The following is a 17679-nucleotide window of genomic DNA, read 5'->3' as shown; positions in this document are numbered from 1 at the left end:
TGCAGCATACGTGATTTTTGGCATATTGAGCATAACTTGCTTCCTAGCTTCCTGATAGGTGACCTTTTGTTCGACTTTATACTTCTGGATCTGTTTGCCTACTCTCCAGAGTTCGCAATTTTTTGAATACGCTGGATGCTGGCCTTTGCAATTTGGGCACTGTGGCTTTTCTGCAGTGCAGTCAGTTTGTGCATGATCTTTGGAGCCGCAGTTTGGGCATGTAGTGTCCCCTTGCCATACTGTTTGCGAGTGTCCACATTTTTGACACTTAAAACATCTGATTGGGTTGGGAATGTACGGACGTACTCGGCAATTTAGGTATCCGGCTTTCACACATGATGGTAAGGTAGGTGTATCAAATGTTAGAATAATGTTTCTAGTTGGTACAAGTTCACCATCCTTTTTAATCATTATTCGTTTTGCCTGGACGACTTTTTGCTCTTTTAGTTCTTCGACTATCTCATTTTCAGCGACATTCATTAGGTCCCACTCAGCTATTACCCCTTTGGAACTATTTAGCGTAGCATGAGGGGTGACCGTATAGGAATTCCTCCAAAATTTGATAATTTTAGTAGAACTTGAGAATGCTGATATTTCACTGTTTCAATTAGTAGATCTCCGGATCGGAGTCTTTTCACCATTTTCAGTGAACCAGCCACGCTTTCTAAACATTTCTGAATTAGAAATGGTGAAAGGGCAATCATAGGCTTGGATGAGAGAGAATGGAATATAAGGAATGTTGAGAATTCCTGCTGATTCTCATTTCTACGTTGTCTTTTGGTTTGTTACTGTGATATGTCATGTTCGGTTTCAATCAGGTCATGAGTTGAGCGTTTAGGCTCAAGTGCGGGATAATTGTCAAAATCCATGGTTGCTCCTTTTGGCCCCGGAGGATAACTTTTCCCCCAGGTTACCGGCCCTGACACGTGGAGGCAGGAGCGGTGCCACCAGTGACCAAGCGATCAGAGGTTAGTGGTTAGTGTGTTATATAAATTAGTTCAATATACAAGAAGAAGAAAGGTACCTTTCCTTTCTTTTTTGAAGAGCTTGCTTCTTTATTCAGAAGAGCAGAAATGAAATAATTTTGCAAATAAAGACTTAAATTCTCAGTAATCTGCTGATTCTGGAGAAGTCGCTTTGAAGTGCACTTTTTAAATTCGCTTTGATCACTCGCTTGGCACTCGGGGCCACCTGAGGGGGCATAAATTCAAATTGAGGATGGACAGTTGTAGAATAGATGTGTGGAAATTTGCCTTTAGCCATCGGGTAGTTGATTGCTGAAACAAACTTCCATTTGTAGTTGTGGAAGATGATAGCTTAAATAAATTGAAGGAGGAACTGGACAAATGCTTAGAGGGAATGGATGTGTGAAATAGTTTTTTTTTTTTTTTTTTTTTGGCTGATGCTACATAAGCTTGCTTTCTTGCATCATACATATGCCCTTATTACTACTACTACTACTACTGTTTTCCGTCCTCTGTACCTGTTCCAACAGATTATATTCCTACTTAAAGTGAGGCCTCCAGATCTGTATATAATACTGTACATAGATGTCCATATAGTATAGTGCAGACTAACCATGGCCTTATACAAGGGGTTAATCACCTTCTTATCCCTGCTAGTAAAATTCCTGTATATCATTGACAAAACTCCACGAGCTGTCCTGGCAGCCTGTCTAGACAGGCTGCCAGAACAGCTCGTGGAGGACTGTTCAGAGAACTTCATTACTGATCTCATAATTATCCACAGGTCTTTTTCATTTTCCACTAGCTTGAATGTAGTACCACACAGGTACTACATTCAAGTGGTTACTGTGCATTACTCTGAGGTTACCATTACCCATATGCAGTACCTGGCATTTGTGAATGTTAAACAGCAATTGCCATTTCACAGCCTTCTTTTAATGGTTCCTGTCTCCTGAAACTGCTTCCATAAGTAGTGCGTTCATTATCTGATGGCTTCAGTGGTTTCCCCCCCCCCATATCCGAGTTGTTTTCATTGTGTGAGTGAGACAGTACTCTCTGAAGGCCAGAGGTTTAAAAGTGTGTGCGCGTGGGTAATGGTAATTGTGTAGTTTTGTGTTCTGTTGTTCTTCTGATGATTTAGCTGTTGGGCCCCTATTGGGACCCAAGGTTACCACACTTTGCCACGATGGGGAGGCAGATCAGGTATACCCAGTAGATTTAATCACTACTCGGACAGGCCCTTCTCCTCCCCCCCCTGCCAGGGGTTAGGAAATTAACTGTTTCCATGGTGCGAGACGACACTGCTTGACACATTAGGCCAATGTACCACCTCTGCCTGCAACTGCCCAGCTTCAGTCATTCAACAGCCTGCTATCTCAAAGCATCATCTAAATGACGATGACTTGCTATCCTGAGTACTGGAGATGTGGCTATCCCACTGAGAAAGCCAAAAAGCGGGCATGAAGTGATGTTGTTGTTGCAACCAGTGTTTTTATAGGCATGAATAATCTGCATAATGTACAGCTCTGTAAGGGTGCTTACACTTAGAATGCAGTTAGCCGCTTACCGGAAACCAGCAGCGACATGCAGCTGAAGCTTCTCACTGGCTATGAACACATAGAAAGCAGTTGACCAGTGCAAAACTTCACCCCATCACATACTGAGAACTTGCACTGGTCAACTGCTTTCTATGTGTTCATAATCAGTGAGAAGCTTCAGCTGCATGCCGCTGCTAGTTTCCGGTAAGTGGCTACCAGCGTTCTACTTGTACGTACCCTAAGGTGGTAGAGCGATTTCTATTGGATACTCGGCATTTGCATGCCAGGATGCCTATTATATCCAATATTTGCCTTTGGCAACACTGTTCGCAAATATTCAAAATATTCATGAAAAGCATTTTGTTCTGTTAATTTTGTTGAGCAATGTATTTGATATAAAATTTTAATTTACCTGCTGGATCCCCTTCAATATGAAAGAACTGAAACAGCAACATAATTTTATGATGTGGTCGAACACTAATATACCAATTGCAAATTTGGCGATGAGCACGGTACTTTGCAGGAAAACCAGGGCTAGTAATAACTCCACTGTCTTGTCCACTGATATTGTGGCCACAATCTGAAAGATAAAAAAAAAAAAAAAAAAAGGAATGAAATTCCCAGTGATACAACATTATATACTCCTTAACTAGATATATGGCAGTTATATAATATGCTTCCAAATACAGTCCCATCCAAAATGTACAAATGTCGGTTTCACACCGATGTCACTGCAGCCCACCTGAATAGGGTGCAAGTTCTACCTTGGCCAGAGTGACACACTCTACCCTCTTGGGCAGGCTTTTCACCAATGAACTATAAACTGCACAAGGTAATTCTCCATTCCTTCGCTGAACAGTGACCAGGCGAGCTATTGATGTGGGAAGTGCTGGTCTGGCTCTCGCCTGACATTTAAGTTCAATCCATAGGTGATTCACATTGTTAAAAATGGGTCTCTGTGACAGCAAGCCCAACTTTTGTATATTCATGTCTGTGAACAATTCTTGAACAGCACCACCACCACTGGTATAATATAAGTCATCATTATCTTGCTGAAATAAACATGGGTCTGTATCAAAGAACAGCCATATTTAAAGGTATTTAAGGCAGGGACTGGCATTCATATTTCATACAAACACCAAAGATCCTAGATTATACTTTTAAAAACAGCTTCAATCTTAATCCAATCACCTCCAAACTTCATTGTTGGAACAGTTCACCCTATATCTGATTAGAATAGGGTGTAGTGAGTTTATCATTCCACAGAAGCAATTCCCGCTGTTCTGTAGGTAATTTGGCTTTTGTTGCACCATGCAAGGTAAGAATGCTGATTGTGGTTTGCATGGTTTGGCTTATGTAGTGCTGCTCTCCCTTGAAGTCTGAGACTATGGAGCTCTATAGTAATGTTTGTACAGATCTCAACCCCTGTCTGACAGGATTTTCATACTAGTCTTCCATGTATCCTCTGGTCAGATGGAGTGAGCTTTAATGGCCTTTCTGTGTGTCTACTTCTCTCTCTCTCTCTCAGGGTAATTCAAAATTTTTTTTTGGCTAGTGCAGCATAGGCCTCAGGCTTCCTTGCACCATATGGCTAATAATCACTCTCAAAATCAGTTGGCTCACATCTATAATCCACGACAAGACCAACTTATTTGTGTAACTCATACATCTTCCACATATATTGGTCTGAGTAACTTGTTTTTTTAAGGTCTAATGATCAATGAAAACAGGGAATGTTGAGTGCCGGCGACTTCGCAGGCAGGGGACACCTGGTCCCTGGTGTGCGTCCTCATGGCCCAAGTTGGGAGTCAGGGGGCAGGGGACCAGGTGTCCCCTGCCTGCAAAGTCGCCGGCACTCAACACAACACACCACACCTACATATACACACTTGCTGGCCTTGTCTTTTTGCCTTTTCAGATGCTATAGCGGTGTATATATAGGGAGAACACTGCAGACCACAATTAAAACAAACACACCTTGACTTTGTATCTTTTACTGAATGGTGCTACTGGCTGCTTGTCTATGCTAAATGCAGGGGCTCACATCTGGTGAATATGGGCTTGGCACACCTAGGGTCCTGAGCTGGATATCATCATTCTTCTCTTTCTTGGCGATTCCCTTCTACTTCTCTCTCTCTCTCTCTCTCTCTCTCTCTCTCTCTCTCTCTCTCTCTCTCTCAGGGTAATTCAAAATTTTTTTTGGCTAGTGCAGCATAGGCCTCAGGCTTCCTTGTACCATATGGCTAATAATAATAATAATAATAATAATGTACTCTTGAATTTTATGTGGAAAATGTGGTATTAAGAAGAGTTATTTGAATTTCTTGGTGATCATCTTGTTAACAAAGTTAAAATGCAGTACGGTTGAGTGTTTTTTCACGATATCAGGTAGTATTTAACTACTTAGAGATATGAGTTTATTTTGACAGTTGGAATGTCAAATTGAGGAAAGACAGTTTAGAATAGATGTGTGGCAATTTACCTTTAGCCAGCGGGTGGTTGATTGCTGGAACAAACTTCTATCTGTCGTAGCAGTTGACAGCTTAAATAAATTCAAGGCAGAACTAGACAAAAATCTGGGGTGGATGGATGAAATGGGAAGGTTTTTTTTTTTTTTGGCTGATGCTACATAAGCGTGCTTTCTTGCATCATATGCTTCTGCTAATGCTAATGAGCTTCACTCTAATTGTCAGTTGATTGTTTGCCTATGCAAACTTGATCCAGAAGTTATATAAACAGAATTTGTTGATAATATTTGATACTGAAAAATATATATAGCGTTATAACTGTGTTTGGGATACAAGTTTAGGGTCATAATTTGTATTGAAATTGAAATTTTATTCAAATTAAATCGAAATCATGACTCAGACCAAAGTAGCAAAGCAAAAGGCTCAAGCTAATGGGGGTGCTGTGGCTCAGAGGAGAACTGAGGGGGACAGTTGCCTCTGAATCACAGGCTTTTAAAATGTACTGCTTGCATGATGTTTCTGGAGCAATCGGGTACGGGACATGATATTGCCATTCTAACAAAATCAGGCGACAACTCAGCGTTGTTATGGGCTTATATGAGAGCTTGAAGGACAGGGTGGATGCCCTCAAAGGATCTAAAGTGAAGGGCCCATCAAGCTCTCAGCTGCCCACATCAATGCCAGAGCTTGCACTTCATCATCACGCAACACAGCGGCAACCCCCCAAGGCAGAATGCGTTGGTCCCACAGTTGTTGGTGACTCTATTGTCAGGGAAACGGGGAACATGCTTTGTAAAAAGGATAGGTGGAACAGGACCAGGGTATGTCTGCCAGGGGCAAAGATTGATGATGTTGTAGGGTGGATATCATCTTTTAAGGGCACAAAAGGTGATATAGTTGTACACGTTGGCACTAATGATATTAACAGTAGGAGACCGGTAGAATTACTTGACAAGTACAGGTCACTGTTGAAAAAAAGCCACGAATTACGTTTGAATTTGAAAGTGTCTGCAATTCTACCCAGACACGATAGGAGGGAGTATATGATGAGAGCTTGTGATCAATTCGGCCCTGCAAAGATTGTGGAAGGCTCAAGGGGTAGAATTTTTTTCAGCCTGGTCTGTGCTTGACAGGTGAGACTGCTTCTACAGGGATGGGATACACTTAAATAGAAAGGGTGCAAGAATATTTGCTGATGCTATTGAGGCAGTGTTAAGTGGGTCGGAAAACTGCTAGCTTGGGGAGATACAAGGAATAATAGATTAACAGTAGCCACTGGCAGAGGTGAAAGTGATTCTTGCACTGCTACTATTCGAATGAGCAGAAGCCTGGAAAACAAGATGCAGGATATTTCAGAGACGGCTGGGAGTCATTGTGGTACAAGTAAACGCATGGGTTGTGTTAGAGTAGCTAAGAAAAAGAACAGGTGCATGTATACTTGCGTGCACACCAATGCTAGGAGTTTGGTAAATAAATTTGATGAATTTGAGGTATTGCTCAAAGCATCAAAGGCAGATAGTGTTGGGATATCAGAAATGTGGTGTCACACAGATATAAGGAATGCAGAACTGGAATTTGGGGAGTACAACATCTACAGAAAGGATAGACAGGATAGGAAGGGAGGAGGGGTTATGCTATTAGTTAAGAAACACATAAAATCCAAGGAAGTGAAGCCAGTCGACATCGCTGACAGTGCAGTGTTGAGTCAGTTTGGTGTGACATAAGCATTGGGAGATCAAAATTGAGAGTAGGAGTGTGCTATAGGCCTAATGACTCTGATGAGTATAATAGGAAACTGTACAGGGAAATAGAGTGGGCCAGTAAATCAGACAGTCTTATAATGGGGGATTTTAATTTCCCAGATATTGACTGGAATTTGTGGGTTGGTCACTCACACACTAGCAAGGCTTTTGTGGATTTATTGGATGATTGTTTTCTACATCAGCATGTTTGGGAGGCAGCTAGAGAGAGTAATACTCTTGATTTGATTACCAGTAATGATTCTTCATGCATTAAGAATCTGCAGGTAAATGAACCACTAGGTGGCAGTGATCACAGTGTGCTGAAGTGGGATTTACTCAAAAAGGTAACTACCATCAAGGGTAAAGGGGAGGATTATTGTTTTCGTAAAGGCGACTACTATGGTCTGAGACAGTATTTAAATTCTATACAGTGGGACCAACTGATGATGTTACCAACAGTAAATTCAAAGAACTTATCTTGGAAGCTACTGGGATTTACATACCAATTAAGAAATACTGTTCAAAGTTTAGGCCTAAATGGATGGTACATGAACTGATTTGTTCCGTATTGACTCCCATCAGTCCCTGGTGGGAGTCAATACGGAACAAATAAATACATGGGCTATGTTAGGGTAACTTAGAGTAAGAACAGGTGCCTGTATACTTGCACTTACACCAATGCCAGAAGTACAGTAAATAAATTTGATGAATTTGAAGTGGTGGTCAGAACATCAAAGACAAATATTTTTGGATTATCAGAGACATGGTGTTACACAGATATAAGCAGTGCAGAATGTTCAGAAGTAGATAAATTTAAAGGATTGAACAAATTATTAGAAGAAATGGGCAAATAAAGTGAGAAAAATCTTTTTTTTTTTTTTTTTACTTATGCTACATAAACTTTAAGCTCAATTTTAAATTACTAAGACATTCCTGGAATTTTCTAGTCATACTTTGCAATTTTGTTTGTTGATAACACTTGTAAAGTGAATCCATGAGCCAAGTACATTTATCAGTGTCTCTTTCTAATATCTTGTAAAATGAAAGGGTTTTGAGAGACACTTAAAAAAACTTGAAAATTAATGTGAATAATAAAAATCAGAGAAAATATTGCTTTTGCAGATGCTACTTTTGGTTGAAACAAACAGAAGCCTAGACCAGTTTTTCGTATATAGAATTAATTATTTGGAATTTTACACATCTTACAACGTGTAGAGAAAGGATACTCAGGATAAGAAGCGAGCAGGAATTATGCTGTTAGTGAATAAACAAATAAAATCTAAGAAAGTGCATCCACAGTTGATGGACATAGATGGACAGTGCAATGTTGAGTCAGTTTGGCGTGATGCAATCACTGGGAAAGCAAAAATGAGAGTGGGAGTGTGTTATAGGCCTAATGACTCTGACGAGTACAAAAACAACTGCAGAGAGAAGTAGAGTGGGCCAGTAAATCAGGTTGTCTAATAATAGGGGATTTTAACTTCCCAGATATTGACTGACACTTGTGGGTTGGTCACTCTCAAACTAGCAAGACTTATTTGGGTTTGTTGCATAATTGTTTTCTACAAGCAGCATTTTCGAGAGGCAGCCAGAGGGAGTAATACTCTTGATCTGATTATCAGCATTGATTACTCATGCATTAAGAATTTACAGATAAAGGAACCATTAGGTGGCAGTGATTACCGTGTACTGATGTGGGATTTACTTAAAGATGTAACTACCACCAGGGGTAAAGGTAAGGGTTTTTGTTTTCATAAATGTGACTACAGTGGTCTCAGGCAGTTTTGAATTGTATACAGTGGGACAAACTGATGATGTTACCAGCAGCAAATTCTAAATGGGAAGCATTCAAGAAATTCATCGTGGAAGCTACTAGGCATTTCATACTAATTAAGAAATAGGGTTCAAGGTTTGGGCCTAAATGAATGTCGGATGAACGAATGAGACTCATGGCAGAGAAAAAAAATGCATGGGATGCATATAAATTGTCAGGCGACACAGAGGCCTATGATAGATATAAGCTAGTCTGTAATCAAGTCACAAAGGAAGTTTGGCAAGTGATGGCAGATTATAAGAAATCTTTGGCTAAGGATTCTAAAAACAACAGCAAGCACTTCTTTAGTTATATAAACTCTAGAAGGAAGTAGATGAATCAGATTGGTCCACTTGATATCGATGGTTTGACAGTTGATTATCCTGCTTAGATAGCTGACAATCTGAATGAGTAGTTTGCATCTACATTCACAAGAGGAGTTAGTAAGGGAGGAAAATGCCAGATGTTCATCAAACCGTAACAGGGCGCCTAATGATTTTGTAATAACTGAGAGCAAAGTGGAGGAGAAATTGTTGAAGTTAAACAAACGAAACGTAAGAAAGGCACTCGGGGTGGATGGGACCTATCTAGTTATATTAAAGGAGGTGGCAAAGAAAGTAAGCAAACTCTTAGCCATAATTATGAGAGCATCCTTAGACTCAGGGGAATCCCCATGAACTGGAGATGTGCAAAGGTATCCCCAATGCACAAAGGGGAATATGAGTAATTACAGACCAGTTAGTTTAACTTCTGTTCAGGGGAAATTAATGGTTAAAGATGCATTGCTGGATCATCTAGACAAGACTGCAGTAATAATTCAGACAAAGCATGGGTTTGTTAAGGGAAAATCTTGTCTGACAAATTTGATTGGATACTATGATGTGGTTACAAAGGAACTGGATGCAAAAAATAATTTTGATATCATATACAGTGGATTCCGGTTATTTGGGGCCACCGGTTAATCGGGGCAGCCGTTTATTTGGGGCAAAACTTAAAAAACAAAAACCAATCGAGAAAATAGCCAGGGTTTACTTCGCTTAATTGGGACAAAATGCCGTTTAATCGGGGCAGGAGACCTCAGCACTGGAGATTACCCTACGATTGTCTCCGACCGTACCACGTAGTTCGGTCGGATTTCTGGAGGTCACAACCATAATACAATAAAAACAATTAGCAGTCACCTGTTTATTGGGCTTTTCTGTTAGTGAAATCTATCATAAACGGACAGTAAACTCGATCTTATTGAATTTGCGGTAATACCGGCAGCTGGAATTCTGTGGGTTATTATGGTAAAATGTGTTTACACTTCCATGAACTCTTCAATCAAATAAAAAAATTTATTTTCAGATCTTCTCTTCATTCCTATTTTTAAAGCTTCGTAATTTGTTACTCCGTTCTCACTTGCGTGTGTTGTGTTACTTGCAATTTGTGTGTGCCGTGTTCTTTGTTATTGATTGCTTATCTTTTTACTGTTTTAAATTTTAACCCCCACCCACAAATGTCAGTGAACAGAAATGTCAACTAGTTTAGTTAGTATGTACACATTATTACAGTACATATTAATTCTTCCGATTATCACGTATATTCTTCCGATTTTCACGTATCATTTAATTTTTTAATTGGTAAGGTAATAAAGAGTAAATTTGTGCTTAATATATCTTTACTTTTATAGCCTGTGGATAATATTCCTCCTATTTTCGATAATTAGAATCGCTGTTTAATAGAATTAAAATTCAATTCACAAACGTGATCACAATGACCGGAGTTTACTGCACATCGTATAGTGAACGGAACTTTACTGTGGTGAATTCGTCATAACGTGATTTGATTATACAGCGAACCAATTGTAAAGGGGGGGGGGGGGGTGTGCACATTGTATTTTTAACTATTTACGTGAAACTTCGGATAATTGGGGTAATTCGCATAATTCGCTTAATCGGGCCAAAATGCACTAGTCCCAATGTGTCCCAAATAAGCGGAATTGACTGTATTTGGATTTCAGGAAAGCTTTTGACACTGTTGAGCATGGAAGACTATTATACAAATTGGAGCAGAATGGTATTAAGGGTAAGTTGCTACAATGGATAAAAGGATGGTTAAGCGGGAGAAGATAGAGGGTGGTAATCAATGTGTGCTGCTCTTCGTGGACAAATGTTATTAGTGGAGTCCACAAAGTTCAGTGTTGGGCCCACTGTTGTTTTGTATAATTATCAATGATAGTGATTAGAGTTAGCAAAAGCTTAAAATGCTGAAGTTTGTGACATTTTCATTAAGCTTTGACTAAGTACATTCTCCTTTATCAATGATATTGATGAAGGTATATCAGGCTTAATGTTGAAGTTTGCAGATGATAGAAAGGTTGGCAGGGTTGTTAATGACAGTAATGGCAGTGTGCTACTGCAACAGGATGTAGAAAAGTTTGGCAGATGGGCTGAGAAGTGGCAACTGAAGTTTAACATTCACAAATGCAAATTACTGCATATGGGTAGAAGTAACCCCAGAGAAATGTACCAAATGTGTGGTACTACAATTAGGGTGGTAGAAAATGAAAGAGACTTGGGAGTAATTGTGCAGTCAGATATGAAGTTTTCTGAGCAATGCAGACAGGTTGCCAGAGCAGGCCATGGGGTATTATCAATGATATAAGGGAATTTTGCTAGTAGGAAGAAGGAGATGACTATCCCCTTGTATAAGGCAATGGTCAAGCCACACCTTGTGTACTGTATACAGGTCTGGGGGCTTTAGGAAGGATGTAAATTAAATGAAATTTACTCTTTATACTCCAGGATGACCAAACAGTCAGAGGAGTTCACAAGATAGACAGAATACAAGAAACAGCACAATATTTATCAGTTACGGGCTTGAACCCTGGTCACTCAAGGCATGTGTACTTACAGCCGTGTGCTTGACCACTTGGTCAGGCACGCAGCTGTAATATCATTAGACCACTCTAATGATATTACAGTCTAATGATTAATATCATTAGACCACATCTCCTACTTAATATCATCAGACCACTGGCTAATGATATTAAGTAGGAGATCTGAGGATTTAATAGTAATAGTATTTGCGATATAGTGCAAGGAAGTCACAGGATTTTGGTGCATTGGCAAAAGAAAACACCCAATCAAGTAGTAGATAAGAAAACTCAAATTATATTGCTTCCCTTCTCACACAGGTAAGTATCCAGTAGAACTTTGAATTTATTCGAACTATCAGCCTAAACTACTTGCGAGGGCAACTTGTTCCAGCTATGAATGACTTGCTGGCTAAAAGAAAACTTCGTACAATGTAATCTAAATCTCAACCCCTGTAATTTAATTTAAGACTGTTAGTTCTGGAATTGTTCAAAACAGTGAGAATTTCACCCCCATTCATTTTACTAATCCCTTTCAGAGCCTTATAAACCTCAATGAGGTCACCTCTGAGGTGCCTGGTTGCCGAACTCTGTAGCCCACATAATTGGAGTCTTTCCTTATGCAGTCATCTTTCTGCCAATTTCACCATTTGAGTTGCCTGTCTTTGGACCCTTTCAAGAAGATCGATGTCTTTTTTCAGATGAGATCTCTATACTTGAAAGCAGTAGATATAAAGTGATGTCATGCCTTTGACATCACTTTATATCTACCCATACTGTAACTCCCAGATCCGTTTCACCCTCCACTGTTTGTAATTCAACCCCACAAAGTGTATAATTTATTTTTTTGGGTTGCTATTCCCTAAGTGTAAGATCTTGCATTTAGCAGCATTAAAACATATCTGCCATTGCTCTGACCATCTCTGAAGTCTGTTCCAGTCATCCTGAAGGAGTACTGCCTGGCACTGATCATTAATGACTCTGCCAATCTTTACATCTACAAATTTTGACATCATGCCTTCTATCCCTCTGTCGATGTAATTTATGAAAATGAGAAACAACTGATCCTTGAGGCACTCCACTCCTGACATTACACCAATCTGAAGAATATCCATCAAGCACAACATTCTGCCCTGCAGCCACCCAGCAATCCATCTTAGAATCTTACCAGTAATCCCAACCTTTTCAAGCTTATACAGCAACCTCTCATTAGGGACCGAGTCAAATGCTTTGCTAAAATCCAAATAAACTATATCGAAATTATTCCTTAAATCCATCCAGCTCATGAGTAACTAAAATAGCCTACTAAGTTAAGAGTGATTTACCCTTAACAAAGCCATGTTGTGTGCCCTTCAGAATTCCATATCTTTCTAAAGGTCCCTGGATTGCTCTCATCGCTGTCTCTAAGATTTTTCCTACCACTAAAATCAGACTAACTGGTCTGTAGTTACCACACTCTTAGAACCACTTTTATGTACTGGCGATACATTGATACTTCTCCAATCCAAAGGAATTTCTCTTAACTCCAAATCTGCCCTGATAATTAATCTCAATGGTTCAATACACTCCCCCTTTGCACTCCCCCTCAAAACTACAGAGTATATGCCATCAACTCTGAGAGCCTTACTAGCCTTTGTGCTCAAATGTTTTTCAAATAAACAATTGTCCGTAATTACAACACCACTAATTTCATATGGCTCAGCCTCATGCACACAGCCCCTTCTTAGCATAGAGTCTGTCAACAGTAAAGACAGATGCAAGGTACCTGTTCAATTCATCCATAACATCAGCTGGGTTGTCTAAAGCTTTCCCACACCCAGTGCATAAGGGTCCAATCTTAGTTGCATTTTCTTCCATGAATTCACATTAAAAATTCCTTGTCCCCATTCTTTACTCTCTTAGCCAATGCTTTCTTATATGTAGCCTTGGCCTTCCTGACCTTATTTGTGGTACTATTATAGATCGACTTTTACCTGTTATAGGCTTCAGTATTTTTCACTGCTCTAAAATTGTCCCATGCTATAATTTTCTGTTCTATTTGATCAGCCAGCTCTGCAGTCATCCATTTAAGCATCCTACTCCTGCAATATTTTCTTAAAAGTATGTATGCATTAATGGCTTCTGCAATTTTTGCTTTAAAAGTATCCCCTAATTCAAATGTATTTGCCATCCCTTGGCAATTCACCCAGCTCACAGATGGCACCTTAAACTGTCAAACTCCCCTTTCTTTTTTAATTTTTTTTTTTAAATGAAAACTCTAAACACAAAAGGCATTAGAACCTATAATACTTGGTACTGTGCAGAGGTTGAAAGTTGAGAGAATGACAGATGATGCTTGTTGACATTAGACTCGAATTTCTGGAAATACGTGTGAGTGGAGGTTGTTCCAGAAAAAGGAAGTTGAAGGAATTAATGAAAAAGAAGAAAAATTTGATCAGTGAGTTTGAAGTCGGACAGTAAAAGGATAATGACTGGTTGCAGAATGTGTTCGGACTAGTTTGGAAGGAGGGGGGAAATTATAGAAGCCATTTCTGTAGAATGGTATCAGATTATATTCAGAAGAATATGGAAGTATCTATAGAAAATGCATTCAGCAGAAACATAACACTTATGAGATAGAGAGTGGAGAGACTTTGTAAGAGATGGGTAATTAATAATATCTCTAAATAGGCCTACAAGGCTGGGACAATTCATATTGAATAATTAGACTTTACACCAGCCGGTATTCAAATAAACAAATTCCAATCTTGCAACTAAAACACTTTATTTACAATAAAATAAAATATATAGTAGTCTAAAACTGATGTGATTTAATTTACAATAAAATACAAAAATATAAAATATGATAAAAGCGATAAAATCAATTAATAAAATAAAATACCGTAACAACTGTAGTTTTTGGAGATAGCAATCCCCTTTCTCAACAACATATTTCTGCTGTGTGGCACATCCTTAAGTAGCAGATCCACGGCACTCATCACATGGTTCCTCGGGAGTAAGGCCGGAATTTCCCATTTATGCACCGGAAATGGCTCGGGAGCGTGCTAGCTGAAACCGTTCATCTCGCCCAAGAACCACGGTTTCCAAGAGGGGATGTAAACATACACCCTTGTCTCTATTAATGGAATTGCTAGCTGCCCCAATACATAAACTATCAAGCCATTTATGGTCCCAGAACCCCTGTGCATGATCCGTGATGACAGCATCCTCCGGGGAGATTTGATGTTGCTTCTCCCAAAAATGTTCTGACACGGCAGACTTCCCATAATTTGTGGACTTTATTGCATTCACATGCTCCCCCAGACGGTCTTTCAGTCGTCTCACCTACATAACACACCCCACAATCCGGGCATTTAATCTCGTATACCACCCCACTGTTAGCTTCTTTCGTTATGGGGTCTTTGACACAAGATATCACTGTGTACAACCTCCGTCCCGGGAGTTGCACACAGGGTATCTGGCACCCCCGAATTACTCGTGCAATGTGGTCTGAAAGGCCCGGATAGTAGGGAATGTGTGCAGTGCTCACAGGGGCGAACGGCTCGGTACGGGTGGACTCCGCTCCTCTAATAATTCTGTCCAACACCCTCTGGGGGTAGCCGCATTTCTTGAGATCTGCCGTGACACGAATAATTTCGTTATCTCTGCCCTCGGAGGTGGTACAGTGGGACCACACTCTATCGACTGAAGCCTTGACAACACTACCCTTGTGATGGCTGGCTTGTGCCGAGGTATAATGAGTATATTGACCTCGGCACATGGGCTTTCTAAACACCATGGTCTTGAGCCTACAACCATCCCTAATAACCAACACATCAAGGAATGGTAGGAATCCCTCTGCTTCCACCTCCGAAGTAAATTTACTTCGGAGGTGGATGCAATAAAGTCCACAAATTATGGAAAGTCTGCCGTGGCAGAAAATTTTTGGGAGAAGCAACATCAAATCTCCCCGGAGGATGCTGTCATCACGGATCATGCACAGGGGTTCTGGGACCATAAATGGCTTGATAGTTTACGTACTGGGGCAGCTAGCAATTCCATTAATAGAGACAAGGGTGTACGTTTACATCCCCTCTTGGAAACCGTGGTTCTTGGGCGAGATGAATGGTTTCAGCTAGCGTGCTCCCGAGCCATTTCCGGTGCATAAATGGGAAATTCCGGCCTTACTCCCGAGGAACCATGTGATGAGTGCCGTTGTACTTAAGGATCTGCCACACAGCAGAAATATGCTGTTGAGAAAGGGGATTGCTATCTCCAAAAGCTACAGTTGTTACGGTATTTTATATTTTATTAATTGATTTTATCGCTTTTATCATATTTTATATTTTTGTATTTTATTGTAAATTAAATCACATCAGTTTTAGACTACTATATATTTTATTTCATTTCATTTTATACGCTTGTATTTTTTTTTATTTTATTGTAAATAAAGTGTTTTAGTTGCAAAATTGGAATTTGTTTATTTGAATACCGGCTGGTGTAAAGTCTAATTGTTCAATAGGGTAATTAATAAACCTAACTAGCCTCTTTTGAATGGAGTCTAGAAGCTTGACAGAGTTTATGGGGGGCACCTCCAAATGTGGGAACAATATTCCATGGTAAGATAGATTTCAAATTTGTACGAATTTGAAAGAATTCTTTTTTTTAGGATATATAGCAGGACTGAGTTTTAGAAGGATTGAAATTAATTATGTTATCTTTTCCCCACTGGAATATTAACCGAAGATCAGCATTTAAGGAATTGGTAGATGTTTGAGAAGTTGAAGCTGTTTGTGCATGGCAAGGTTTTTCAGACTGGAAGGTGGAATGCAATGTGCTATCATCAGCAAAACTATGGATAGGATTTCCAGTCAATGGAAGGTCATTAATATACAAAAGAAAAGAGTGGGAGAGAGAACCGAACCTTCAGGAACACCAGCATTAGTGGAGAAGTTATAAGACAGAGAGCAGTCTACCATCACACGCAGTGAGCAAGTCAGCAAGAAAACTGGATACCCAAAAAAAAAACAGTTGGCAAACCATAAGATGGAAGCTTATTTAGAAGACCTGTATGTCAAACATGATCAAAAGGTTCTGAAATTTCAAAAGCAACTGCTCGAGTTTCAAACTTTTACATTGAATTTGTCCAAAGATGGATGACATAAGCCAAGATATCACACCAGTGCATCGACACTGATGGAATCCATACTGGCAATTATTGATCAAATGGAAAGTTTCTGGATAGTTTAGGAGTTAGTGGCTAATAGATTTCTCCATTACTTCAGAAAAAGTAAAAGTAAGTGCAATAGGATGATAAATGGATGGAAGGGATTTGTTACCCTTTTTAGGAAATGGCTGGATATGAGCAAATTATAAGCAGAAGAGAAAGCACCTTTCGAATAAGAAAGCGAAAAAAGGTGACACAAAACAGGAGTAAGTTCAGGAGCACAGGTTTTGAGAATAAGTAGAGAAATACCATCAGGACCTGGAACTTTCTTAGCATCGAGATTGTTCAAAATCCTTCTGACATCCTTTTGACAGAAGACCACAGGAGGCATTGAATGGCGTATAGTGAAAATGATAGGAGGTGGTTTACCAAGGTCATCAATACACGAGTCAGAAGAAAAGTAGGATGCTAGCAGGTCAGCTTTATCTTTGGCTGAAGTGACAATTGAATCATCTGATTTTGACAGCGGTGGGAACAGAGATGGGCAAAAGTTGGAGCCAATAGCTTTGGCAAGAGAGCAGAATTCTCAACTACCATTTGGACAAGAAGCAAGTTTTCTACTCTAACCTGTATGAAATCTAGTTTGGACTGATTAATAACTGCTTTACAATTCCTACAAGCTTTGGTGTAGACAGAAAATGAACCTGGAGATTTGGATACAAGTCAATTGCAATATGTAACATTCTTACCTTGAACAGCCTTAGCATGTTTATTGGAAAACCAATTTAAATAAAGTACGAGATTTTAAGGTGGAGTCTGGAATAAAGGAGTTGATCCCTACAAAAATAATTTCACTGACATGATCTGAGCAAACATTAACATAAAAATATTTAAAACAGTAATCCAACCAAGGAAAAGAATAAAAATCTTGCAGATCGTCCCATTTTGAATTCTTGTAATGCCAAACACAAGGCTAAGAATGGCGATGAGAGGTACCTGGAAGACCACCCACCTTGACCATGTACCTGGGCTGTTTGTGAGAAAAAGGTCAAGAGTATTGGCTGTGTGGTTAGGATTGTCTGATATTCTGTAGGTAAATGAACAATCTGAGCAACATTATTAGTAACTGCAAAAGCCTCAACGTCTTGAC

The 17679-nt window shown here is 39.7% G+C and overlaps 1 protein-coding gene across 1 annotated transcript in view; it reads right to left on the bottom strand.

Annotated features, from left to right (window-relative positions):
* The window catches only part of LOC150083615 (suppressor of lurcher protein 1-like), a 383165-nt gene that overhangs the window by 126987 nt on the left and 238499 nt on the right, over nt 1-17679 (bottom strand). Inside the window, exon 12 of the mRNA XM_090378541.1 lies at nt 2916-3083. Coding sequence (XP_090234667.1) covers nt 2916-3083 — 168 coding nt within the window. The remainder of the gene's footprint in view (nt 1-2915; nt 3084-17679) is intronic.

The sequence above is a fragment of the Mastigoproctus giganteus genome, chromosome 7 (assembly GCF_048544385.1).
Source record: "Mastigoproctus giganteus isolate SK-2022 chromosome 7, ASM4854438v1, whole genome shotgun sequence".
NCBI lineage: Eukaryota > Metazoa > Arthropoda > Arachnida > Uropygi > Thelyphonidae > Mastigoproctus > Mastigoproctus giganteus.
This window is presented reverse-complemented; position numbering and strand designations above follow the sequence as displayed.